Source organism: Papaver somniferum, chromosome 1 (genome assembly GCF_003573695.1).
Source record: "Papaver somniferum cultivar HN1 chromosome 1, ASM357369v1, whole genome shotgun sequence".
In the NCBI taxonomy this organism is placed as follows: Eukaryota; Viridiplantae; Streptophyta; class Magnoliopsida; order Ranunculales; family Papaveraceae; genus Papaver; species Papaver somniferum.
The window spans coordinates 234,317,303-234,344,603 of NC_039358.1; the positions used below are offsets into that span (position 1 = coordinate 234,317,303).

At 37.5% G+C, this 27,301-nt stretch overlaps 1 protein-coding gene across 2 annotated transcripts; it reads right to left on the bottom strand.

Annotated features, from left to right (window-relative positions):
* Positions 1 to 18,205: 18,205 nt before the first annotated feature.
* LOC113319348 lies at positions 18,206 to 22,172 on the bottom strand. Of its 2 annotated transcripts, none has more exons than XM_026567622.1 (5): positions 21,916 to 22,172; positions 21,357 to 21,695; positions 20,685 to 21,164; positions 19,449 to 20,482; positions 18,206 to 18,720 (listed from the first exon to the last, which is right to left on the bottom strand). In XM_026567622.1, the coding sequence occupies exons 1-4, from the start codon at positions 22,115 to 22,117 to the stop codon at positions 19,581 to 19,583; spliced, it is 1,923 nt and encodes a 640-aa protein (XP_026423407.1). In that variant the 5' UTR covers positions 22,118 to 22,172; the 3' UTR covers positions 18,206 to 18,720; positions 19,449 to 19,580. The 2 variants fall into 2 exon arrangements, with proteins under 2 accessions (XP_026423407.1, XP_026423411.1); XM_026567626.1 differs by lacking the exon at positions 18,206 to 18,720 and adding an exon at positions 18,729 to 18,971.
* Positions 22,173 to 27,301: the final 5,129 nt, after the last annotated feature.

Here is a 27,301-nt window from a genome sequence, read left to right on the forward strand (position 1 = left end):
TCGGTTATAGCTCGTGCAAGTACGGGTCGATCCACAGAGATCGGGAGTGTTTGGAGTGTTTCTAGCTATTTGGGTTCCTAAATTGTTGTTGGGCTTTGAATACCCTTTGAGTGAATTGGGCTTAATGGGTTTGTTTTCAACAATAAAATGAACTGAGTTTGGGCTCAGTTGGTCTTGAAGTGCACTAGGCTTTGGGCCTTTGATTGAGTTCAGGCTTTTGGGTTAAGCCCACAATTGATTGAATTGGGCTTTAGCTTTAGCCTATCAGTACACTAGGCTTTGGCCTTAAACTTAGGCTTGGGCTGAACTGGGCCTCAATGAACTAAACCTTGGGCTTTGTACCTTTGGAATTGCACTGGGCCTTGGGCTTTAAACCTTTGGTTTCAATGAACTGAATTGGGCTCAGCTTTTGAAGTGAGCTTTGGGCTCAGTTGGCTTGGTTTAGCTAGGCCTTTGGGCTTAGTGAACTGTGGCTGGGCTTAGTGAGGAAGCAGCAACATCAGTGGTAGCAGGGCAGCTGCAAGGGAAGTGGAGTGGCAGCAACAGCTGCAGAAACTCAGATGCAGGAGAAGGGAGGAAAAGGCAGCTGCAGCAACAGCAGCAGTAGGGGAAGCACAACAGTGGCCAATGGCCAAAGATGGAAGCAAAACAAAAAACTAAAGAACAGCAAAAACAGCAAAGATTAAACAAACTAAAAACTAAACAGCAAAAGAAAGATGACAATACAAGTGAACCAAGGCCTAAGCCAAGGGCAAGGGAGATGGTGAAGCTAACAGAGCAAAGCTAAGGCATTCTTCTAGAGTGGGAAGAGAACTAGCTTGCTCATTGTCACTAGTGAGCACTAGTTTCTCCCCACTATTCAATCAACACAATGCACCTAAGCATACAAAAGGAATGGCAAGATAATCAGCTTGCTATGAGCACTGATTTCTTCCATTACACAATCAAATCAAAGCTTCAAAGGCTTCTAGCCTAGCATTCCATCACTTCACAGTGCACCAACTTAACACTAAACTAAACATGGCACTAACAGTGACAAAACAATGAGGATTAACAGATACAACACATATTAACAGGACAAATATAACAGGAATTAATTGGAAATTAAAACATGAAATTAAAACAAGCATATTAACAGGAAAATAACAATTGTAACAGGAGCACATTTAACAGGAGACAAACAATTTTAACATATGCAGTGAAATTGAGCAGAACACATTAAAGAGAAAAACATTAACATTAACAGGACATGAGAGTCCTGGATGCAGGCTAATCCAAGAATGTCTTTAACACTAATCCCACACCCATATTTATACCCAATACCCAATTAGGGTTTACAATCAAAATCCCCAAATTTCTCCAATCGACAGTACAATTAGGGTTTCCCCTTTTTCTAGTGTTCTGGGTCTAATTTTTCCCATAACCCTACTCTCATCCTCTCCTAAGCAGTTCTATTACATCAATTGGGGTTTTCTAGAAAAACCATAAACTATAAAGAAAATTAGGGTTTTCAGACTTGGGAGAAAATTACCATACTCTTCTGATTTCGTTGTCCCCTCTGCGATTAAGCTCATACCCATGCTTTATCTTCTTCTTCTGCTCCTGTCTCTTCAAGTTTTGTCCCCTCTTTCGATTGTGTAACCCTAGCTTGTCACTGTTCTAGCTTGTAGCACCTAGTTTGATGCTAAAAACGAGACAAGGGAGAAACTTGGGATGGGGTGGTGATGTACGGTGTGGTGTGGTGGCTGTTGCGACAAGGAAGAGAGGCAGGAGCTCGAGTTGCAGAGCTCTGCAACTGTCGGGTGAAGAAGGAAAAGAAAGAGAAGGGAAGAGGAAGAATGAGGTTTGTTCGATAGTTTTAGGGTATGGGATGTTCTGGTGTGAGGCGGGTCCATCAAGAGGTGATGTTTCGTGAGATGGACCGTGGGATGTGAAGCTGGTAGGTGGATCGGATGGTTCCTCCTGAAGAGGCTGGTAGCGACCGTCAGATTTTTTTTGATACAACGAAGTTAACGGCTCTAGATGGGGTTAGGTGTTGTAGTGTTAAGCGGAAGTATCGGGATTTGATGAACAGCAAGGGAGCGACCGTTGGATTCAACTACCATCTAATCTGAAGGCTTGGAATTTCAGCGCTGTGGTGCTTGGCAGAGACTTCAGATTTTGATGCTCTATGAAGGAGCGACCATCGGATGCTTCTGAGAACTGATCTGATGGCTGAGAACGGAGGCGTTTTTGTGTGTAGAAAATGAGGTTGTGCGCACCATTCTTCGCGGCTTCCTTGCGTGATTTCTCCCGGCTTTTCACTACTTTTCTGCTCTTTTCCGCTCCGCAAGTCATCCAGACTTTATTTATTACCTAAAAATGCAAAATTAAGTAAAAAAATATTTATTCTTGAAAACAATGAAAATACAGAATATGGGATAAAATGTAGAATTAATGCAAAAATGAGTTAAATGCCAACAAAAAGGGATAAATATATACAATATTTGGCACTCATCAAATACCCCCAAACCTGAATTTTACTTGTCCTCAAGTAAAACAAAACTAAGGAAATCCTAACTATACCACTGTCGCTGGTCTCTCGAATGCATTTAGCGTATGCACTAAGCCTTTTAAACCACTAAGTGTCCCTAGTGGACGAGTTGAAGTCTCGTGAAGGTTTACCAGAGTGTGCCTACAAAACCTAAGGACAAAATATAAGCTCAGATTCCATCAAATGTGACATGTGCAAAACAGTTTAAGCTCACAGCAAAATGGAGATGTCAATCTAGCTATCGAAGGCACAATCCTAGCACTGATAACAAAAAGACATGTGATAAGAGTGTAAAGTGTATCTACACATGTGTAAAGAAAGATCTGAAGTTATGACTACTAATCACCAAGAGATAGTTTCTCAGGCTAAGAACCAGGTCGAAATCTAGCTAGCTGTCCGGACTTTACGAGAATTGTGAATGAGTTGGAGGTATTTCACAATTACTCGCGTTGTACATCAATGGCATACACCCTCCTTGCTTATTACAATGAAACAACAAAAGATGACTATTTACATGACTCTTATTTACATTGACTATTCTCTTTTTATTTTTGGAACAAGAGATGATGGAATTGATAAATACTTGATTTTTTTTTTTTTTTTTTTTTTTTTTTTTTTTTTTTTTTTGAACAGGAAACACTTTTGATACATACAAAAGGAAACAAAAATTACATGACACTTTGCAAGAGGTAGCCCTTTTTGATGCACCCAGTTAAATTCGATGGTTGTCTTTCTTAATGTAACCTCCACCTTCTATCCCAACCAACCAAAGAACAAGCTAGTCAAGTTTCGTTCAGTATTCTAAAGTGATTGGCAATCGTAACTTCCTATCAAACACCTTGAAGATCGAGGCCATACATGTATTGGTAGATCGTGCGCGTGCAAATTTCTTATCACTATGTGAATTGTGCTAGAATCAGGGTGCCTAAATATCTAGACTAAGACTCCTAATAATTACATATTTGCACAAGAGTCAACATTTCAAGGTAAATGAGCTCCATTTTTATGATTTTTCATTTTTTAATTTTTTTGAATTTTGATTTTTCAATTTTTTTGGAATTTTTCAATTTTTTCAAAAAGAAGAAGGAGTTCGTTTTCAATTATGGCAATTATCATGGTATCTACTCTATACCCCCAAACCTAAACTAAACATTGTCCTCAATGTTTCAAAATATGGAAAGAATTAAAATGCAACATATGGAAAGGGACATGCTGAGTAGAGTAAAAGGAGAGAGAATACCCGATTTCGGCGAAAGCAGAATTAAAACTCCGTTATTCAAGGCAAAAATCCAACATATTTCAGCCGAGATCATATTGGATTAGCAAAATATATACAAAAGGAACAAAAGGGTTTTTAAAATTTTATCTACTGGATTATATACAAAAAATTCACCATACACTAACAATCTAAAGAGTTGAGGATCAACCCAAAAGACAAGTGTAGACATTTCAACAGCTTCACACAATATAACAGGAAAGAAACGCAAGTGAAACTGTGAAACAAAATGAGCTACCCCCAAACCTGGATTTTACAGAAGATATATTTTGAAAACAAAATCGCGCAGTTTCGGGGGTTCATCATGCAAAGGTCTAGCTCGAAATGAACTGTGCTAGGGACGGGCAAAGAATGCATTCCAACTGTGGCTCTTTAAAAGTGTTATATTTTGAAGCAAAATAGTCCAAGAGGACTTGGGAAGCACACAGTTCCAATCCTAGATTAGGAATTTTCAGAAAAATCGGTTTGACAATATGGGTACAAACCAAATCTAGGTTGGGTGGAAGGCCATCAGATTGTGACTTAGGTAGAAGAATAGGCATATCATTATCAATCAAATCAAAATCTTCTAACTCATCTACACATGTCACATCATGCTCACAATCATCAATCAAATTGGCAAGATCACAATCAGAATTCAACATCATCAACAGATTGATTCTCGTGTATCGGCACATCAGGGGAAACATCACATGGAATACTAGAAGAAATATCATGCATTAAGGTCGGGGCAGAGAAGCCTAATGTATTTGAACCCAAAGGTTCCATAACATTTTCAGTATAGACATGTTCTTCTAACATAACATCATAATCATCATCATCATCATGATAGGGATTTTGCAATCTAGGATAATTTTCAATCCTAAGGTCGGAGCTATTACAAGAATAAAACTCTAATTCATGGGGGTGACTCATATCATGTGGTGTTGTTCCTGTTTCCCTAACGGATTCCCATTGATGGGTTTTCTCTGCAATCTCGGCTAAAAAATTCCATGCATCATCCACAGATTTATCAATAAACTCACCATTACACATAGACTCAACCATGGTTCGAGATTTAAAGTCTAGTCCCTCATAGAGGATGACGACAAGTCTCCACTTCTCAATTCCATGGTGCGGACATTCACTCAACAAATCATTAAAACGTTCAAAATAGTGAAAAACAGTTTCCTCATCCAATTGGACAAAACAATTGATACTTTGACGAATAGCGATGGTCCTATGATGTGGAAAGAATTTTTTGAAAAATAGATCTGTGAGTTGGTCCCAAGTGTTGATTGATTGTGGTCTCAAACCGTAAAACCATGTTTTGGCCCTTTCCTTTAAAGAAAATGTAAACAAACGCAATTTCAGAGAGTCTTCGGACATATGATCAGGTTGCATAGTCCGACAAATTTGTTCAAATCTCTTACATGAGTATAGGGGTTCTCAGAATCGAACCCTCGAAATATAGGAAGTATTTGTATCATGCTTGCATTTATTTTAAAAGGGTTATTGGTTTGAGGTAATACAATACATGATAATGGAATTTTTATTGACGGATACATGTATTCATGGAGAGCATGAGGTTGGCCCATTTTGAAATGACACAAAGCCCACTATTTGGTTTTAATGGGTTTTCAAAAATTTGGTTTTTTTGGGAAAATTTTGGTTTTGATGGGATATTTGAAAAGAAAATTTGGTTTAAAATGGGAGCAAAGTAGAAATTTGGTTTTAAAATTGGGAGCAAAAGAAATTTTTTTTTTTTTTAAACAAGGAAAAAAAAGTAACGTAATTTTTTTTTTTTTTTTTTTTTTTTTTTTGTTGTTTTTTTTTTAAAAAAAAAAATAAAATAAAAAAAAATAAAATTTGGTTTTTGAATGGGAGCAAGCCCACTGTTTGTCCTCTAATGGAATGGAAGGAAGGCTGCGGCCCACAATCGGTTACAAGCTCAGCTGGGTTTAAAAACCCAGAATACAAATTACAAGTCCAATGGAAGAATTTAAACAAGCCCACACAAAATAAATACAAGCCCACAAATTAAACAACAAGCCCAAAAATAAATTATTACAAACCCAAAATAGAAAAATAAAAAGCCCAAAAAATTGGGTTAATTATTACAAGCCAACAATTAAAGAAATTTGGAAGCCCACAGGTTGGGTTCTCTCAATGGAATGGGTTTAGGCTTACCTTTTTAGCACAGCCCAGCTGCTCTGATATTGTTGCAAAAACCCAGCTGGGTTTTGGTTCTTTTCCTTGGTGGCGTCCCAGCAGAGGAAAAACAGGTTCAGAACAGCAGGTCCAACAGCAAATGAAGTGAAGCAGATGCAGATGCAGATGCAAATGCTATGAAATGAAATACAAAATAGCTAAAAAAAAACACAGATAAAACACAGCACCAATCCCCGGCAACGGCGCCAAAAACTTGATAGGCTTTGAAAAGGTCCTAAAAATTATCCCCGGCCAAAAACTTGGTGGGCCCGGAGATATGTATAAAATTAAGCGCAATAAAAACGGGGGCCTACAGTAATACCGCAAGTGCACGGTCGTCGGTTGTAGCTCGTGCAAGTACGGGTCGATCCACAGAGATCGGGAGTGTTTGGAGTGTTTCTAGCTATTTGGGTTCCTAAATTGTTGTTGGGCTTTGAATACCCTGTGAGTGAATTGGGCTTAATGGGTTTGTTTTCAACAATAAAATGAACTGAGTTTGGGCTCAGTTGGTCTTGAAGTGCACTAGGCTTTGGGCCTTTGATTGAGTTCAGGCTTTTGGGTTAAGCCCACAATTGATTGAATTGGGCTTTAGCTTTAGCCTATCAGTACACTAGGCTTTGGCCTTAAACTTAGGCTTGGGCTGAACTGGGCCTCAATGAACTAAACCTTGGGCTTTGTACCTTTGGAATTGCACTGGGCCTTGGGCTTTAAACCTTTGGTTTCAATGAACTGAATTGGGCTCAGCTTTTGAAGTGAGCTTTGGGCTCAGTTGGCTTGGTTTAGCTAGGCCTTTGGGCTTAGTGAACTGTGGCTGGGCTTAGTGAGGAAGCAGCAACAGCAGTGGTAGCAGGGCAGCTGCAAGGGAAGTGGAGTGGCAGCAACAGCTGCAGAAACTCAGATGCAGGAGAAGGGAGGAAAAGGCAGCTGCAGCAACAGCAGCAGTAGGGGAAGCACAACAGTGGCCAATGTCCAAAGATGGAAGCAAAACAGAAAACTAAAGAACAGCAAAAACAGCAAAGATTAAACAAACTAAAAACTAAACAGCAAAAGAAAGATGACAATACAAGTGAACCAAGGCCTAAGCCAAGGGCAAGGGAGATGGTGAAGCTAACAGAGCAAAGCTAAGGCATTCTTCTAGAGTGGGAAGAGAACTAGCTTGCTCATTGTCACTAGTGAGCACTAGTTTCTCCCCACTATTCAATCAACACAATGCACCTAAGCATACAAAAGGAATGGCAAGATAATCAGCTTGCTATGAGCACTGATTTCTTCCATTACACAATCAAATCAAAGCTTCAAAGGCTTATAGCCTAGCATTCCATCACTTCACAGTGCACCAACTTAACACTAAACTAAACATGGCACTAACAGTGACAAAACAATGAGGATTAACAGATACAACACATATTAACAGGACAAATGTAACAGGAATTAATTGGAAATTAAAACATGAAATTAAAACAAGCATATTAACAGGAAAATAACAATTGTAACAGGAGCACATTTAACAGGAGACAAACAATTTTAACATATGCAGTGAAATTGAGCAGAACACATTAAAGAGAAAAACATTAACATTAACAGGACATGAGAGTCCTGGATGCAGGCTAATCCAAGAATGTCTTTAACACTAATCCCACACCCATATTTATACCCAATACCCAATTAGGGTTTACAATCAAAATCCCCAAATTTCTCCAATCGACAGTACAATTAGGGTTTCCCCTTTTTCTAGTGTTCTGGGTCTAATTTTTCCCATAACCCTACTCTCATCCTCTCCTAAGCAGTTCTATTACATCAATTGGGGTTTTCTAGAAAAACCATAAACTATAAAGAAAATTAGGGTTTTCAGACTTGGGAGAAAATTACCATACTCTTCTGATTTCGTTGTCCCCTCTGCGATTAAGCTCATACCCATGCTTTATCTTCTTCTTCTGCTCCTGTCTCTTCAAGTTTTGTCCCCTCTTTCGATTGTGTAACCCTAGCTTGTCACTGTTCTAGCTTGTAGCACCTAGTTTGATGCTAAAAACGAGACAAGGGAGAAACTTGGGATGGGGTGGTGATGTACGGTGTGGTGTGGTGGCTGTTGCGACAAGGAAGAGAGGCAGGAGCTCGAGTTGCAGAGCTCTGCAACTGTCGGGTGAAGGAAAAGGAAAAGAAAGAGAAGGGAAGAGGAAGAATGAGGTTTGTTCGATAGTTTTAGGGTATGGGATGTTCTGGTGTGAGGCGGGTCCATCAAGAGGTGATGTTTCGTGAGATGGACCGTGGGATGTGAAGCTGGTAGGTGGATCGGATGGTTCCTCCTGAAGAGGCTGGTAGCGACCGTCAGATTTTTTTTTGATACAACGAAGTTAACGGCTCTAGATGGGGTTAGGTGTTGTAGTGTTAAGCGGAAGTATCGGGATTTGATGAAAAGCAAGGGAGCGACCGTTGGATTCAACTACCATCTAATCTGAAGGCTTGGAATTTCAGCGCTGTGGTGCTTGGCAGAGACTTCAGATTTTGATTCTCTATGAAGGAGCGACCATCGGATGCTTCTGAGAACTGATCTGATGGCTGAGAACGGAGGCGTTTTTGTGTGTAGAAAATGAGGTTGTGCGCACCATTCTTCGCGGCTTCCTTGCGTGATTTCTCCCGGCTTTTCACTACTTTTCTGCTCTTTTCCGCTCCGCAAGTCATCCAGACTTTATTTATTACCTAAAAATGCAAAATTAAGTAAAAAAAATATTTATTCTTGAAAACAATGAAAATACAGAATATGGGATAAAATGTAGAATTAATGATCAAAAGATGAGTTAAATGCCAACAAAAAGGGATAAATATATACAATATTTGGCACTCATCAACTTCTTCGCATATTTCTTCACACTTTACTCGTGATTTGCTGACATCATCTGGTGCGTCACCTCAACTTTGCTATGTGCGATGCTCTTCGCTCAGGTTGTATTCTTTACTTCGTGTAATTATTATCGTGTGAGATATTTAAATCCTACATTTGCCTATTCTCATATCGCTTATTCTTCAGAGTGAGAAATATGAGAAATTCTCCTCTTGAAAATCGCACATGCCTATCTTTTTCCATTATACTTTGTCGACAGTTATCCGGGTTTCAAGTTCCTCTCTACACGTGTCGACACTAATACCGGCATGGTATTCATCATAAAAACCATGCCGAAAATAGTACCGGCATGATGTGGAGTTGCAAGTGAAGGTGTAAATTAGACTTTCTCTAGCACCGTCGTATTTATTTTCACATCCCTCCTAATTTGTAGGATCCAACCATTGGATATGGATTTATGTTAATTGGGGGGTCTAATATCCTACGTGTCATGAAAACCAAAAGACTTCACCCTCTATTGGAGATGCTCTAATAGTAATGTGAAAATATGAGCTTCATTCTAGGAACCGTGAGAATCGTCAAAGGATAAATAGAAGTTGCACTATGACTTCCTATACCTTCCTCCATAGTAAAGTTGAACATGATCTCCTCCCATTCATTCTCATCACAATTATGGTTTTTCGTGTCCTCAAAGTCAATACCTTTTAACTCATGTGTCTCAACTATATAATGTGATAAACATAATTGGTAGAGAATAGGACTTCCGATTATACAGTTGCCCCAAATATTGTTTTTGCAGAAGTCTCATTTTTTTTGGGAACTAGAATAATCGGTAGTTAACCTGAACCGATTCAAGGTTGCCCCAAATTTCTTCTTTGACGAAGTCACCAATTTTGGGAATTTAGGAGGTACTATAATCGGTAGCTTGGTGAGATTCTCAGTCCTACAGATTGTTATATAAGCCAGATACGAGTTAGGCACAAAAATGCACTTAATCGGTAGTATAATCACGTTAATAATCTTCCTATTGCGGTATACTAATCGGACACAAAAAAGCTTCCGATTGTGTAAGGGTATTAACGTATTTTCCGCGTTTTTAGACATCCCTTAACGTAGGGTATAAGTTGGGAATAAAAAAGTCACCCCTAATTTCCGGAACTAGAACCGGCATGGTATTCATCATAAAAAACCATGCCGACACTAGTACCGGCATGGTATTCATCCTAGTACCGGCATGGTATTCATCCTAAAAACTACGCCGGAACAAAAAAATAGTTGGGTATTCATCATAAACACAAGCCGGGAGTGGATTGAAAGTTTATGATTCTAACCCAAACGAAGTTTTAAAACAACAACAACACTTTAAATATGATTAGGTATCATGTACCTTCTCAATAAAGCCGATTTTCTTCTTATTATTATTCTTCTTCTTCTTTCTCAAGAACAATTCAATTTAACCTATCTTTAAGAACTTGTTAGGGTTTTATTTTGATTTTGATTTTTAGTTTTAAATATTAATTAAGATGGAAGGGTATTTTAGTATTTCCGCCCCCAAAAAACACCCCTTAACGGATATTATTAGATGGGTTAGTAACTCATCGATAATATATTATCTCTTTTAAATAATAATTTTTCTTGGTCCCAAGTGTATTATTTTATAGAAGTTATACTATAGTTGTTTGTTTCATCTCAACAGTCAATCCCACATTCAAAGATTCTAACAATTTGCAAATCCATTGACATGCCAATGCAATGAACATGACTATTGTTTGGGCCATGGATGATCTCCAACTGTTTTAACTCAATGTCATAAGAGTACAAACCTATTTTGAGGCATACTCAAAATGATTTGAGGCATATTCGGCTGAAAAGTTGTCAGCCGGACCTAGAAAAAAACCATAGGTTCGGCTGAAAATTTGGTATGCCTCAAAACAGGTTTCTAAGAGTAATAACTATACATGTTTTCATAAGAGTAATTCGGCCCACACACAAGTGAGTAAGAGCATCTCCAACAGTGGGTGTAAAAAATCTTACGTGGAAGTCTATTTAAGACTTTTGTTTAGGATATTTTACACATATATTAAATGCAGGTCTCCGGGGCTAAGAAACTATCTCTAATAGTGAAGGGTTGAATCTTTAGAATATGTGATATGATAAGATCTTAAACGTTTATCTTTACTTTAATTAATTTCTAGAAAAACAAAATAATTGAAAATATGATGTGTAGGTGCAAGTGAAGGTGTAAATTAGACTTTCTCTAGCACCGTCGTATTTACTTTCACATCCCTCCTAATTTGTAGGATCCAACTATTGGATATGGATTTATGTTAATTGGGGGGTCTAATATCCTACGTGTCATGAAAACCAAAAACCTTCACCCTCTATTGGAGATGCTCTAATAGTAATGTGAAAATATGAGCTTCATTCTAGGAACCGTGAGAATCGTCAAAGGATAAATAGAAGTTGCATTATGACTTCCTATACCTTCCTCCATAGTAAAGTTGAACCTGATCTCCTCCCATTCATTCTCATCACAATTATGGTCTTGCGTGTCTTCAAAGTCCATACCTTTTAACTCATGTGTCTCAAATGTATAATGTGATAAACATAATTGGTAGATAATAGGACTTCCGATTATATAGTTGCCCCAAATTTTGTTTTTGCAGAAATCTCATTTTTTTTTCGAATTTGGGAACTAGAATAATCGGTAGTTAACCTGACTACCGATTCTAGGTTTCCCCAAATTTCTTCTTTGACGAAGTCACCAATTTTGCGAATTTAGGAGGTACTATAATCGGTAGCTTAGTGAGGTTCTCAGTCCTACCGATTGTTATAGAATCCAGATATGAGTTAGGCACAAAACGCACTTAATCGGTAGTATAATCACGTTAATAAGCTTCTGATTGCGGTATGCTAATCAAACACAAAAAAGCTTCCGATTGTGTAAGTGTATTAACGTATTCTCCACGTTTTTAGACATCCCTTAGCGTAGGGTATAAGTTGGGAATAAAAAAGTCACCCCTAATTTTCGGAACCAGAACCGGCATGGTATTCATCATAAAAAACCATGCCGACACTAGTACCGGCATGGTATTCATCCTAAAAAACCATGCCGGTACTAGTACCTGCATGGTATTCATCCTAAAAACTACGCCGGAACAAAACAAATAGTAGGGTATTCATCATAAAACAAGCCGGGAGTGGATTGAAAGTTTATGATTCTAACCCAAACGAAGTTTTAAAACAACAACAATACTTTAAATATTATTAGGTAATATGTACCTTCTCAATAAAGACGATTTCTTCTTCTTATTCTTCTTCTTCTTCTTCTTTCTCAAGAACAATTCAATTTAACCTATCTTTAAGAACTTGTTAGGGTTTGATTTTGATTTTTAGTTTTAAATTTTAATTAAGATGGAAGGGTATTTTAGTATTTCCTCCCCCAAAAAACACATTATATATTATAAGTTATAATATATACTTTGGATCCATTGCTAAAGTCTGAAAAGTATTTTGAATAAGATGCTACTGTTAAGCATTCTTGATTTCCTTTCTTTATTTCAACATATTTTGAGCCTTCGCATATTTGTTTGTTGCAAGGAAGATAATACATTGTTGTTTTAATCGACACGTGCAGAGAGGAACTTGAAACCCGGATAACTGTCGACAAATTATAGTGGAAAAAGATAGGCATGTGCGATTTTGAAGAGGAGAATTTCTCATATTGCTCACTCTGAAGAATAAGAGATATGAGAAGAGGCAAATGTAGGAGTTAAATATCGCACACGATAATAATTACGCGAAGTGAAGAATACAACCTGAGCGAAGAGCATCGCACATAGCAAAGTTGAGATGACGCATCAGATGATGTCAGCAAAGTCACGAGTAAAGTGTGAAGAATTATGCGAAGAAGTATGTTGTGCGAAGATGAGCGACTGTATATGAGCGAATATGTCGCATAGTGATCCCGAAAATAATGGGATTCTTAATTGTCATCCATTATGTAAAATCTTAAATAAAGGAAAGAGTCATTGTTTCTGGGAGGATTCTAGGACAAGTCTTGGAAAGGAAATAGGAAGAGAGAGAAAATGAGGTTATGTTTCAAATAGAATTGTTGTAATACTTGAATCATTCTTGTAAACATTCTTAATCTTTAGTTAATAAAACAAGAATTCATAATGACCACCTAGAGATTGGATCAGTTGTAGTGGAGCCTTACAACTACAGGGACAACCAAACTGAAGTGTTGATTAAGGTGTACGAAGGTGAGAGAGTTAGAACCTGTGACAATAACTTGTTGGGTCAGTTCTTGCTGAGTGGAATTCCTCCAGCACCTCGTGGCGTTACTAAGTTCACAGAACGCTTTGACATTGATGCTAAAGAAAAAACATCAGGGAGCAATAATATGATTACAGTTAGGAACATGAAAGGTAGGTTCTCAAAGGCTGAGATTGAGAGGCTAGTTGGAGCGGCAGAGAAATACAAGGCAGAAGACTTAGAACACAAGAAGAAAGTGAAGTTAAGGCACTCCTTTGAGGATTACACATATGGCATTAGAAACACGATCAATTATACCGGAGGGAAGTTAGCACTGGATGCTAAAAAGAAGATTGAGGATGCAGTCAGCAAGCCATTCAATGGTTGGATAGCAATGAACTAGGCGACATAGAGGATATCAATGAGAAAATGAAGCTGTTAGCAGCTGTATGCGATCCTATCCTAAATCAGATGAACAAGCAGGGTGGAGCTGGTGTGTAACTCGAAAGTCGTTACTAACATTGCGCTGTCTTAACAATCTTGGAACCTTTTTTCTCTTTTTATGATAGTGTTTTGTATTTGACAGACTTGTGGTTAAATAGTTAGGCTATAGGATTTCGGTCCGCGAGTTATAACCCCAAAGATGTCACTATCCATATACAAAAACTCCAACAAAACAAATTGTTTACAAAAATCCCATTTAATATAAATTGTCTATATTATCCTTCTAGTTTAAATCACCCCAACAAAAACAAAAATCAACCACACTTTAATTCTTATTATATTGTCACCCCCAACAAGAAATAAACAACCACCAATAAGCACCGCCGCCACCGATAACCACCGCCACCACTTCCGACCACCGCCACCACCGCCACCACCTCCGACCACCGCCAATGCCACCTTCCGCCACCGCCGCCACCGACCACCGCCGCCACCTCATGAAAAGAAGATTTGATGAGGTGCAAAGTTTATTGCTAAAAACATGTATCCTATTTTAGACGTCAAGAACCTCAACAAACTATTATCTATTAGCAACAGCAGGCAACCTAGGCTGTCGGATAATCATATAAATGTTGTAACTGTAGCATGCACTTACAGAGTTGCTAAATTAAACTTTTGTGGTCTATGTATCTAATAGAATTAAAAATCTCTTCACAAGACAACCAGACAACACTAAGCATATAATTCTAGCATGATTTTATAAACCCCATCTAGGAGCTGGACAAAAGTTTCAAAATAAGGCACCAAAATGGGTATACAGAGTAATATGTATGATTTCTACCTCCATTACGGTTCCGATTGCAACCACCATAGGAATCTATTGGAATATTTGACTCCTCAAGCATCTCAAGGGCCTGCAAAAGGAAGTTTTGGGCACCACAGTCGGAAATGAAGGAAGCCGCAAGGGCCTTTTCTGTCTGTGGTTGTAAGGGTGCCATAATGTCATACTCAGCTCACGAAAAATAACCAACAGGAACATCTGATGAGAGACTAGTTTTCATTACAACTTTAAACCATTTCCTAATACAAAAGAAATTATAGAAAATTTACTCTTTAGCAACTCTTGATAGTTCTGGAGTGGTAACAACAATAAGACACAGCTGATGTCAAAGATGGTTACTCGCCAGTAGTTTCATTCTGATGTGCTAAGGTTAACTTTTGGAGCCTAAAATTCAGACTTGTAGGGATGCCTGTGAAGGCTAAATAGATCTTTTCAATTTAGAAGTGTTCATTTAATGCTTACTGGAACGGTTATCAAGTCACAAAGGGGATTACTTCAAATTCAGCGCCTCACATATATCCACAATCTTGCAAATTCATCGTCTAAAGTCTGAACTATCAAACTAACAAGACTAGCTAGTGCATCAATCTTATTTCTAAAAAGACATTTTGGATTGTGCTTACCCACTCTCGTTCCGGAGCAACGTTATTCTCTGAATAATAATGCGATGACTCCATTGTCCGAAGAATCCCAGGTACTCCATTACCAGGTTGACCAAAGAAAGCATCCGGCGTCTTATCATCTCCACTTTTATGTCCAAAATGACATCTAACAGAGCAAGTATCCCACTCTGAGCCTATATGCACATACAAAAACTAACCATTTTCAGGCCTTTTCTTCAATTTCATGTAACAAATCCTAGCATACATCTAATCCATTATCAAGCACAACAACAATTCAAACTCATAAAAAAAATTCAATTTAAGTAAGGATAAGATTAGATTGAACCAATTATGGTTTCATCATAAATACGATGGAACCAATTTTCGGTTTCATCATAAATAAGATGAAACCGTAATTGGTTTCGTCAGAATTCAACTGCAAGAAAAATTGCAAACCATGATTCATTCTGTTTGACCACACCAATAGCAATAACATGTGTTGGCTTATAAAAGAATAACTTGAAATTTGGTGTGAAGACCAATTTTGACAAATCCAGTTTCAATTCATACCAATTTTCAATTTCATTTTCAGTTGTTTGTAACGGCGTTGCTTGTTATTAGTGGTGGTGAAGAAGGAGGGTGGTGGCAAATATTGAAGAAGGAGAAGTTAAAGTAGATTTAGGGCATGAAATTGAAGAAAAATTTAAAGTAAATTTTGGTTGGTTTTTATAACCTGACTCATATTTAGATGTAGAGATCCAATTGCAGTCGTTCTGGATGACTGTGAAAATCGAGAAGGACTAGATGGCACTCGAAATGGGATGGCTGGCACACGAACTGGGCTGCCCGGGAGTTTTTCAGAAGCAGTACTTGCTTCTGGTGAGGATGCTGAATCTAATGCAAAAAAAAAAAAAACGGAAGTATTGGTTAGAGGATTTAAAGAATCTGAATTGACGTAAGTTGAGTTGAATAGTAAAAACCAACCAAAATATCTTGTAACAACGCAACAGAAGTTTAACCTAATGTAATTAACGATCCTATTATTGGAATTTCATCATGATAGATTCAAGGTTTTCTACGGAGTATAATAAACAAGATGACACAAAATGTGTTTTGCCTGTGACCCAACCAACCCAAACTCTGAAAGTTTGTCTTGAGTGTTCACAGTGGAACCATATCCATTTGCACATTTTTACTTCTAATTTTTGAATCCTAGTCGGAAGCTCATTTCACAATGAAAGCATGTTTGGCCTATAAAATGTCCTACATCACAGGTTGAATCAGCGACAACAACTCATGCATACAAGACGAAAGTAACACTATAAAAGGAAAAAAACAGTTTTGACTCACTGGCACTGTGCTCCATGGCAAGGTTAACTTCAGATATATCCTTCTTTTTCGCAAACCACCATGGACAAATCATACTGAAACACAGAATGAAAATCCCAGCTACTGTCATCACTAGCGTTTCGGGTGGTTGCCGAAGACCATTGTAATTTGAACTCACCAAATTTTTCTTCTTTCGGGGGACTACTCAATTAAAGATATGTCTTTTCTCCAATCCCTATGTGGCAAAACTCCTGCCAAGAACACAGAAAATATACCAGCAACCATATATGAGCTCCAAAACTAAAACAATGAAATCGAAAACTGAACCCTCCTGACGATAATGTTTCATCGGGCGCCGCCTACTATGATTGAAAAGATCAACAAAGTAACCGATTCAAGATGTTGTGATCCTAGAGGGTAATAAGACTAGTTCAAATTGAATAAGTAGTCACCAAGCTCTAACTAGTATATCAATTGTTGTGTGGAATTTGGTAAATCTAGAAACTCTAGCTTAAAAATTTACCACCACTATGTGAAATGAAAATCAAAATCCAAAAAACCAAATCAAACAGACACCAAACCTAGCTCAAATCCTCTATCTGTCTCCCTCTCTAAGCAAATTGAACACTACAAAAACTATTCCTTTTATTCATTTCTACAAACTCAAAAATGAAATTAGGATGAACCCAATGGAATAAAAATCTTACCTTAATCAAAACCATGCCAGCAGCTTAGAATAAATGATGGTACACAATCAAATTCAATTCGATTCAATCCAAGCCAAAGTCTTGATTGGAAATCTTGAGACGATTTGTGTCTGTAAAGGTATTTTTAGGTGGGATATGATTGATCCAATTCCTCGGACCCTTGTCAGGAACATAACCACTTCATCATCCCTTCCTTGAAAATTGATCTCAATCATCAATTTGTCACCAATCTATCTCTGTTCTTCTTGTTCTTCAATTGCAGTTACAGTCGCAACCCTAATTTCAACAACTTCTTCATCTAATCTTACAGAAACATCGCAACATCACCAGATCCACATGTGTTTCTTTCTGAATTTGAAGATGAAACTAGTAGGGTTTTGATTATAGTTGATGTGAGGTAGAGAGGAGTTGGGGATAGTGGTGTTTACGGTGGTGGTAATGGTGTTGGTGGTGAAGGAATTGAACGAGGCAGAGGAGGGTGGTGGTAGTGGTGAGATACGAAGGTGCATTAGTGTGGTCGGGGGAGAATAAAGTTGCTGCTGGTGTTCGTGGAGATCTATTGTTGCTGCTGGTGGTGATTGTGGTGCGGAGAAGGAGACGAAGAAAGAAATGAGAGAAGAAAGAAGAGAATGTTAAAAGGGTATTTTTGGCTTTTTTTTTAACAAAAACTAAATTTACTCATTATATTGTGATATGGGGTTTCTGTGTCATTTTTTAATCAAATGGTTTTTACTTATTAAAAATAATATGGCTGGATTTTTTATACCACAAATTTGGTCACCTTGGTGTTTTATGACTAGTTTTGATAGGATTTTATCTTTTGTTAATCATCTGGATTTATTGATACACACAATTTGGACTTGTAATTTATAGCACTACTCCGCTTCTCATTCTCTTTGGAAATATGGAATTACTTCGCTACAGGAATAGGTTCGCAGTGGTCTCACAAGGCATCAATTCATGATCAGTTGCAACTCTGGCCAACGTTTGGGAGCGATTTTGCCATCGTTTGGGCAATTTCGACTGAAAGAAATTTAACTGTCATCAATGAGGGTCTGGATCGTTTGTGCTGGGGAAGCCCCTGTAACTATAATTATCAGTTCAGATTTCATCAACTTTGGAGTCTTGTTATTGTTTACCAAATAGTTTCGTGTTTCAGAAAATTATAAAAAAAATCGTGACAAATCTTAGCAGTCCTTAAAAACAATGCTCTTAGTTGAATTTTGCGCTCGCTGAATTAACGAGTTCCCCTACCATCCAAAATCAAACATTTTTAAACTTGCAATTAACTTTTGTTGTCATTCTATTTCGCAACCCAACATGTGAATCGAGCTAGAATCAGTTAACTTTTGTTTTTCTATCCACCTACACCTATCAAAACAACCTGAAGCGTAACTACCAAAATATCACGTACCACATCGGAGAGTGATACACAACTTAGTGCAAGATTGCAGTACCTAGAGCAAAAAGTGAAGGCTACTTAACAGCAATCAGTCACTTAGCATAGCTGGCAGTTGTAGAAGGAAGGAAAAAAGGATCTTTTCCATTTTTGTAAATACTGAACAACTGCATTGAGTATCTTCTAGCCAGCCTCTTACAGTCTTCAACCGCGTTAGAATCCAATATCTCCAACTCTTTGACTGACTTGTTCAGGTCATCTTTGCAGTCCGGACCCATTAGAAACTTGGCCAAAGTAGTACACCTGTTGAAAGAAAATATCAGTAAGGGCTAACAGGGTATGAAAACGAGAAACCAAGAAAAGATGTTACTGTTGATTCTTCTCATTCCATTTTGTTCATTGCTCTTCGACATAACTATGCACATTTTGCTGGCTGGCTTGCTCCCACTGTTCGCCTAACAACTACAGATACAAAATCTGGGGAAGCCAGCAAATCCATTATCTGACAATTACGAGAGATTGACCACTTAATTTTTTCTGGTGCAACCCAATTCCTTCAATAGTTGATATACAAAGTCCGCAGTCAGTACAAGAATTGAAATTTCATTTTGAGAAGCTATTTGCAGGATATCATTATATCTCCACCAACTATAGTGAGAAATAACGACAGGTTTTAAGTAAAGAAAGGCAGTGCTGTGGGGAAGGAACAAATGTATTATATGCTCATTCCTCTTGACGCACATACTGATCCCGAAGCATAAAGGTAAGTATTCAGACATTGTGATACGCAAGTAATAATGCTCTAACTACTGCTAAAGTGAGAGGATAGTTTTCTAAGGTAAGGCCAGATAACAGAGGAATTGTATCATTTATATGATATGGCTAATCAACTGAATGTAGAGAACATAAAAAATGTAATCCAACAAGCTCCTGATTTTCTGCTACATTGAACAAGCCAATGTATTTTAACTACAAAAACAATTATTTGCGAATTGGAAATGAAGGAAAACTGTAGAGAATTTTTAACACACCTGAGTGCGTCGTTATTATGGAACAACCCCGTGTCTGATATTTCATCTTCACATATTAGCTGTCGATAGAGAGCAGAAACAGCTTTCAAACACAGCTCAGGATCCTCTTCAAATGAAGAAAGCATATCATCCTCAAACTTCCATTTTATTTCTTTGTCTTTGTCTTCGTTCCCTATTTTTATATTTCATCGCCAGCATGTCCATAAGAGTCCCAAGAGAACCTTCTGAATCAGTAGAATTATCAGAATCTTCAGATTCGCCAAGAATTTCAACACTGTCATCATCTGAGACCAAGTTCACAAAAGGCTCCGTACTCATTTCCAGATGATCTTGAGATGAAGATCCATGTTGAGACGGTCTCTCCTTCAAACAGCCCCAACCCTTCCTTTCTTCAACGTTTTCACCCTCACTTGATACACGTACACTACCAGCGTTATACACATTCAGCACCTTCTCTTTGGTGTTACACTCATACACATCAGAATCCTTCCTATCGTTTTCATCTATTTGCTTTTCACCATTTTGAGTAATGTCATTTTGCGAATCCTGCGCTCCGGACTCTATCTTTTCAGAATGGCGCAATTGTACACATCTCAATATTGAACCTCCCTTTCCACTCCTCAGGACTAGGCTCTCCAACTTCGAAATGCGAGACTCTACGCATCCTTCCATTGTTGAAATTTTATTATCCATCCTCAGGACTATGTTCTCCAAATCCGAAATGCGAGACTCTACCCATCCAGTCAAATCAGAAAACAGTTTCCTCCAACATTCAGTAGCATCGGTGGGTGTCCGGTACGTCCCATCTGCTACAGAAGTTTTTCTAGTTTCTTCTACCTCTGCTAATTTACCCTGGAGTGTGGTGCACTCGACTTTCTTCTTCTCAAGCTCCACAGACAATTGAAAAGACTTTCTCTTGTAATGCTCCAGATTCTTCAATTCAACCGTTGGTTCCTTAATTCCTGTCAATGCTTCTAGATCTCCAGACCTTTCTGTTCTTTCGGCATTTTCCCTCTTCCTCCCAATTCTATCAGCTGGATAGAAAATTCTCAGTTAGTAAGACAATGCAATGATTCTTACTGTTCCCCTGGGGGACTTAAACAGATGAAATCTATGAATTTTAAAATGAAAGCAAATGAAATGAACAACGGCAAGAAGAGGTGAAATTATGAATTTTTTCAAATTAGTTATCACAATTTTAAACATGTAACGGATGAAGATGTAAGAATGACTCACAGGTATTGTCACCAGAAGCCCCTAGTTTTTGAATTTCTGTTTCATCACCTTCCTCGGTTACTTTCTCCCTCCGTTTTGAGCCCTTAGTTTCTTCTATAGGACCAGTAGCAATACTAAAACCTGCACCTTGACCATCTCCACTTCTCTTCTTCTTCTTATAATAATAAGTCTTATTATAGCTTGAATAATAGTTGTAATGTTTTTCACAAAATTTGGTATCAGGAACTCTAGGATCATCAGCAGCACCATGACTCATCCTAAAATTCTTGCATCTCCATTTACCTCCATCTCCTATGAAACTACAAATCTGATCATCTGGAGGCAGCTTCTTGTTCTCTATCTCCTTCTCGTTCTTCATTTCATTTGAAGTGATCAAAGAAGGTTTTTCAATTAAAAAATCTGTGAAATCTAGTTCTCCGGACCATTCCATGACATTTTTCCTCTTGGTCGCAACATTGGCAGAACCACCTTCTACATCAGCTGGACATATAGGAAATTCTTAATTAGTAAGACAATGCAATGATTCTTACTCTTCCTCAGGGAGATTTAACAAATTAAAAACTCCCAATTAGTAAGACAATGATTGAGGATTCCCAATTAGTTAGACAAAGCAATGCAATGATTCCTCTGGGGAATTAAGTTAGCAGATGAAACTATGAAAGAATTACTCACAGGTATCATCATCTTCCTCCTCCGTTACCTTCATCTTCCTCCTCCGTTTCGATCCCCAAGTTACTTGTATAGGACCAGAACGTGCACCTTGATCACCATCTCCTGTACTTGTCTTCTTCTTCTTCTTCAGAAGCTCCCTCTTCTTATAATACTTTGCATAATAATTGTAATGTTTTTCACAATATTTGCTCTTAGGAACACGATTATGACTCATCCTAAAATTCTTGCATCTCCATTTACCTCCATCTGATATGAAACTACAAATCTGTTCATCTGGAGGCAGCTTCTTCTTCTTCATTTCATTTGAAGTGATGAAAGATGGTTTTTCCATTAAAAAATCTGTGAAATACAGAAAATTCCCAATTAGTTAGACAATGCAATGATTCTTACTCTTCCCAGTGAAACTAATTTTTTTAATTAGCAGAGATTATTCATTAGGGGGGCTAAATTCAACAGATGAATCTATGAAATTTGTCAATTAGTTATCATAATTGAAACGAAATGTAAGCAAACGAAAACATAAATCATTAAAATTGAAGTAGATATAAGAATTACTCACTAGTAGGTGGTTGAATTCCAGTTAGATCAAGGGAGCGGTCATGTTCTTCCATTAACTTGTACTTCTTGGTTAGATATTTTCTCTTGTTTGAATTCATCGGAGAAGGATTATCACCACTAACATTCTTGCATCTCCAATTTTTCCCATTGTGTCTTCTGCAAATCTGCTGTTCATCACCCGCAGCTGCCTGATGAGTCTCCATCTCTATTAGAACAACAAAAAGTTCTAATTTTGCCCTAGAAATTGAAATTGAAATGTACGACAATCACGAAGCCTCTTCAAGTACTAGAGTTGCTGGTTGGTGGGGGCTTCCTTTACTTCAGTCTGTTATAGCCCTTGCATTATGAAAGATTCGATTCGAAGGTCCTAGCAGGGGCATTTTAGTCATAAGTTTTTCATAACTGCTGACGACTTGACGCAGAAGCTGTAGCTGCTGTACGTTTCATTTCATAAAAACGCACTTAATCCGTAGTATAATCAGGTTAATAAGCTTCCGATTGCGGTAACTAATCGAACACAAAACAACTTTCGATTGTGTAAGGGTATTAACGTATTCTCTGTGTTTTTGGACATCCCTTAACGTAGTGTATAAGTTGAGAATAAAAAGTCGCCCCTAATTCCTTTTGGGTCGCCCCTAAAAATGCCAGGATATATTGATGCCCCTGCAGAAGCTGTACGTTTGATGCATCATTAGCTTCGATCTAGGATGATTCTCCATATTCTTCCATGAAAGCGTCGTCGTCTAGGGTTTCATCTCCATTAAAGTTTTGATCATTCAACATATACCCCAAATCGTCATCTCTAAACGGTAGTGAACCTTGAACTTCAACAACTTCACGTTCTTCTTCGTACCCATCCATGTTTATGGAAGTTGGAAACAACCGGAAGTTGGCGACATATACCCCTTCCGCTTCTTTTTTTCTTCTTCTTCTCTTACTCAATCGGAAGATATCTCACAATGACCCAAAAACAATTTCCAAACACTAATATATAGACCCCAGACTACTAATTGCAGGATTACACTTCCGATTATTTTTATAATCGGGAACTTTATAAGTTGTACATCATACCGATTATAGCAGATTTCAAAATTCATGAACCACATCGTTATGCCTGGCTTTGTACCCTCTAAACCTATGGATTTTGGCAAAGGTTGGATTTGGGGCTTCGTATAATCGGACGGTAAGAAGTAATATATCCTACAGATTAGGCTAGATTTCAAAACTCATTTTGGGGCAACTTATAATCGGAAGTTTGTGGAACATATTAAACTTCCGACTACCGATGCATAGAAAACACGAACCAAGTGGTTGTGGCTGGCTGTGTACACTCAAAACCTATGGAATTTGGCAAGGGTTCGATCTGGGACTCCTTACAATCGGTGGGTTGTTAAGCTGTACAAACTTCCGATTATAACAGGTTTCAAAATTCATTACGTGAAGGATTTTAGAAAAAACTCATTTTGGGGCAACTTATAATCGGTAGGTTTTGTAATATATTTAACTCCCGATTAACGCTGCATCCAAAACACGAACCAAGTGGTTATGGCTGGCTGTGTACACTCAAAACCTATAGGATATGGCAAGAGTTCGATCTGTGGCTCCTTATAATCGGTGGGTTGTTAAGTTGTATTCCCTTCCGATTATAGCAGGTTTCAAAATTCAATACATGAAGGATTTTAGAAAAAACTCATTTTGGGACAACTTATAATCAGTAGGTTTTATAATATATTTAACTCCCGATTAACGCTGCGTCGAAAACATGAACCAAGTGGTTATGGCTGGCTGTGTACACTCAAAACCTATGGAATATGGTAAGGGTTCGATCTGTGGCTCGTTATAATCGGTAGGGTGTTAAGTTGTATTCTCTTCCGATTATAACAGGTTTCAAAATTCAATACATGAAGAATTTTAGAAAAAAACTCATTTTGGGGCAACTTATAATCGGTAGTCATATATGTTGGATAACCTACCGATTATAAAAGGGATTATTAGCCGAAGTATTTACACTATTATCGGTAGGTACAGTTTCAATTTAACCTACCGATTCACCTCTAACCTACCGATTATGATGTAGACTCCCGATTATATAAGGACATATTGGCCATTTCGAAAAATCAGAGATAAGGAGTAGCTTGGAATTACGTTTGTGTGATCTTTTTTGTCTTTTAATGTCGTCCCTAATTTTTTTTGGATCGCCCTTAAAAATGCCAGGTAACATATCGTTCTTTCTACAGCTGTAATGATGAAATTAAAAAAAATGGAAGTGATAGATAGACTACCTAGGGATTTATTCAATATTCAATACGAATGACCATATTACATCTTACAAGTACTATGTTTATAACCCGGTCACTTGTTGGTCAAACATCATACCCCTACCGATACACCTGGTGAAAGCATTGCTTTTGTTTGTGCTATGACCCGTTAATTGAAAAACACAAGGTCGTGTTTTGTGGACTATACAGCAATGGATATGAATCATCTCCATGTTCAACGAGGAGATGGATTAGAGCTGGCACTATGGTTGGACTCATCCCTTCCCTATCCGTCAAATGTAGGGAAGGAATGGCACTTGAAACGCAATCTTGCCATGGTGCCTCCTTATCCCTATCCTACACTAGATGCGTACTCAGTATCCGTATGAATATTATCAACGGGTACTCAGTACACGTAAATTTTTTTTTTCGTTTTTTTTTCATGGAAAAATATTTATCTAGGTAAAAAAAAAATTTAGAGTAAAAAAATATATATATCAAATAGGTAAAAAAAAAAAGAGTTTTAGTAAAAAAAATGAGTGAAAATGGGAAGTTTTAAGGTAAAAGTTCAAAAATCAGAAAAAAAAATACGAAAATACTAGTACTGAGTACTCATAAAGTGAAAAAACAAACGGGTACTAAATACGTGTACGATTTCCTTTCCCTACAAGAGTGATCAAATCTGATCAGTCTTGTATATCCCTTCTCTACAATGAAAATGGGAGACCATACTACTTGGATTTTTGATGTTTCGAGGGATGGAGAAGGATAGGGAAGGGATATCCCTTTCCATAGTGCTAGCTCTCAGGTGACAATGACGGTCCATGGAGAGATATAGCTGTTCCGGATGCTTTTCATTTATTATCTGATTATAAACTACTTGCCGACAAGTTGTATTTAACTGGTGGTCCAAGCCATTATTCCTTTAGTCGGACTACTAAACCATGTGATTATTTATATGGGATGATTAAACCACGTGATGATTCGGACATACATACGTCAAGCTAGAATGTGTTCTCAATGAGATAGAAGGGTTATTATGTTTATCACATTATACAGTTGAGACACATGAGTTAAAAGGTATGGACTTTGAGGACAGGAAAGACCATAATTGTGATGAGAATGAATGGGAGGAGATCAGGTTCAACTTTACTATGGAGGAAGGTATAGGAAGTCATAGTGCAACTTCTATTTATCCTTTGACGATTCTCACGGTTCCTAGAATGAAGCTCATATTTTCACATTACTATTAGAGCATCTCCAACAGAGTGTGAAGTCTTTTGATTTTCATGACACGTAGAATATTAGACCCCCAATTAACATAAATCCATATTCAATGGTTGGATTCTACAAATTACGAGGGATGTGAAATTAAATATGACGGTGCTAGAGAAAGTCTAATTTATATCTTCATTTGCACCTCCACGTCATATTTTCAATTATTTTGTTTTTTTAGAAATTAATTAAAGTAAAGATAAACGTTTAAGATATTATCATATCACATATTCTGAAGATTCTACCCTTCACTGTTGGAGATAGTTTCTTAGCCCCGGAGTCCTATATTTCATATATGTGTAAAATATTCTAAACACAAGTCTTAAATAGACTTCCACATAAGATTTTTTACACCCACTGCTGGAGATGCTCTTACTCACTTGTGGGTGGGCCGAATTACTCTTATGAAAACATGTATAGTTATTACTCTTAGAAACCTGTTTTGAGGCATACCAAGTTATCAGCCGAACCTATGGTCTTTTCCTAGGTCCGGCCGATAACTTTTCAGCCGAATATGTCTCAAATCATTTTGAGTATGCCTCAAAATAGGTTTCTACTCTTATGACATTGAGTTAAAAAAGTTGGAGATCATCCATGGCCCAAACAGTAGTCATGTTCCATTACATTGGCATGTCAATGGATTTGCAAATTGTTAGAATCTTTGAATTGTGGGATTGACTGTTGAGCTGAAACAAACAACTACAGTATAACTTCTATAAAATAATACACTTGGAACCAAGGAAAATTATTATTTAAAAGAGATATTATATTATCGATAATATAATAAATTATTATTTTATAATTAAATAATAAATTATTATTTTAAAAATTAAGTTCTATATATAATGCATTCACAAAGAATAACTAATTGGGGGATAAAAAAACTAATTGGGGGATATGAGTTACTAACGCCATCCAATAATATCCGTTAAGGGGTATTTTTTGGGGGCAGAAATACTAAAATACCCTTCCATCTTAATTAAAATTTAAAAGTAAAAATCAAAATCAAAATATAACCCTAACAAGTTCTTAAAGATAGGTTAAATTGAATTGTTCTTGAGAAAGAAGAAGAAGAAGAATGAGAAGAAGAAGAAATGGCTTTATTGAGAAGGTACATGATACCTAATCATATTTAAACTGTTGTTGTTTTAAAACTTCGTTTGGGTTAGAATCATAAACTTTCAATCCACTCCCGGCTTGTATTTATGATGAATACCCTACTATTTTTTTGTTCCGGCGTAGTTTTTAGGATGAATACCATGCCGGTACTAGTGTCGGCATGGTTTTTTATGATGAATACCATGCTGGTTCTAGTTCCTGCATGGTTTTTTATGATGAATACCATGCTGGTTCTAGTTCTGGCATGGTTTGTTAGGGTGAATACCATTCCGGTACTTGCTATTTCAGACAAGTTTCCTGTATGTTTTTATCCTCAAACCGTCACGGTACACTTGGGAATCAACCATGCCGGCACTACTACCGGCACGCTCGATAATGAACTTTTTATGCCGGTAGTGTACTTCCAATTTTCAAAATTGGGGGATATTGTGTACTGGCATGGTGAAAGTATGAATACCATGCCAGTTCGGTCACTGTCGGCATGGTATTCATACTTTTACCATGTCGGCACTGAGTTTTTCAGGCGCAACAATGGAGAATTCAATGAAAAAAATCAAATTTCAATACATTAATACCTATATATGAGTAATTGGAACACTTATATACTTCAACTAGTTTACTTTCCTGGTTGGTTCTTCATCTAAACCTTTATGATCAAAATATCTTGATTTGATGTTGTTGCATCAACAAATTCAATGATAATGATTTATTCTAATGATTATCAAACTAATGTAT

Coding starts and splice junctions, on each gene's coding strand:
- LOC113319348 (XM_026567622.1), bottom strand. CDS start 22,117: ATGGAGACTCATCAGGCAGCTGCGGGTGATGAACAGCAGATTTGCAGA. Junction 21,165..21,356: donor GGAGGAAGATGATGATACCT/GTGAGTAATTCT, acceptor CTATATGTCCAG/CTGATGTAGAAGGTGGTTCT. Junction 20,483..20,684: donor GGCTTCTGGTGACAATACCT/GTGAGTCATTCT, acceptor TTTTCTATCCAG/CTGATAGAATTGGGAGGAAG.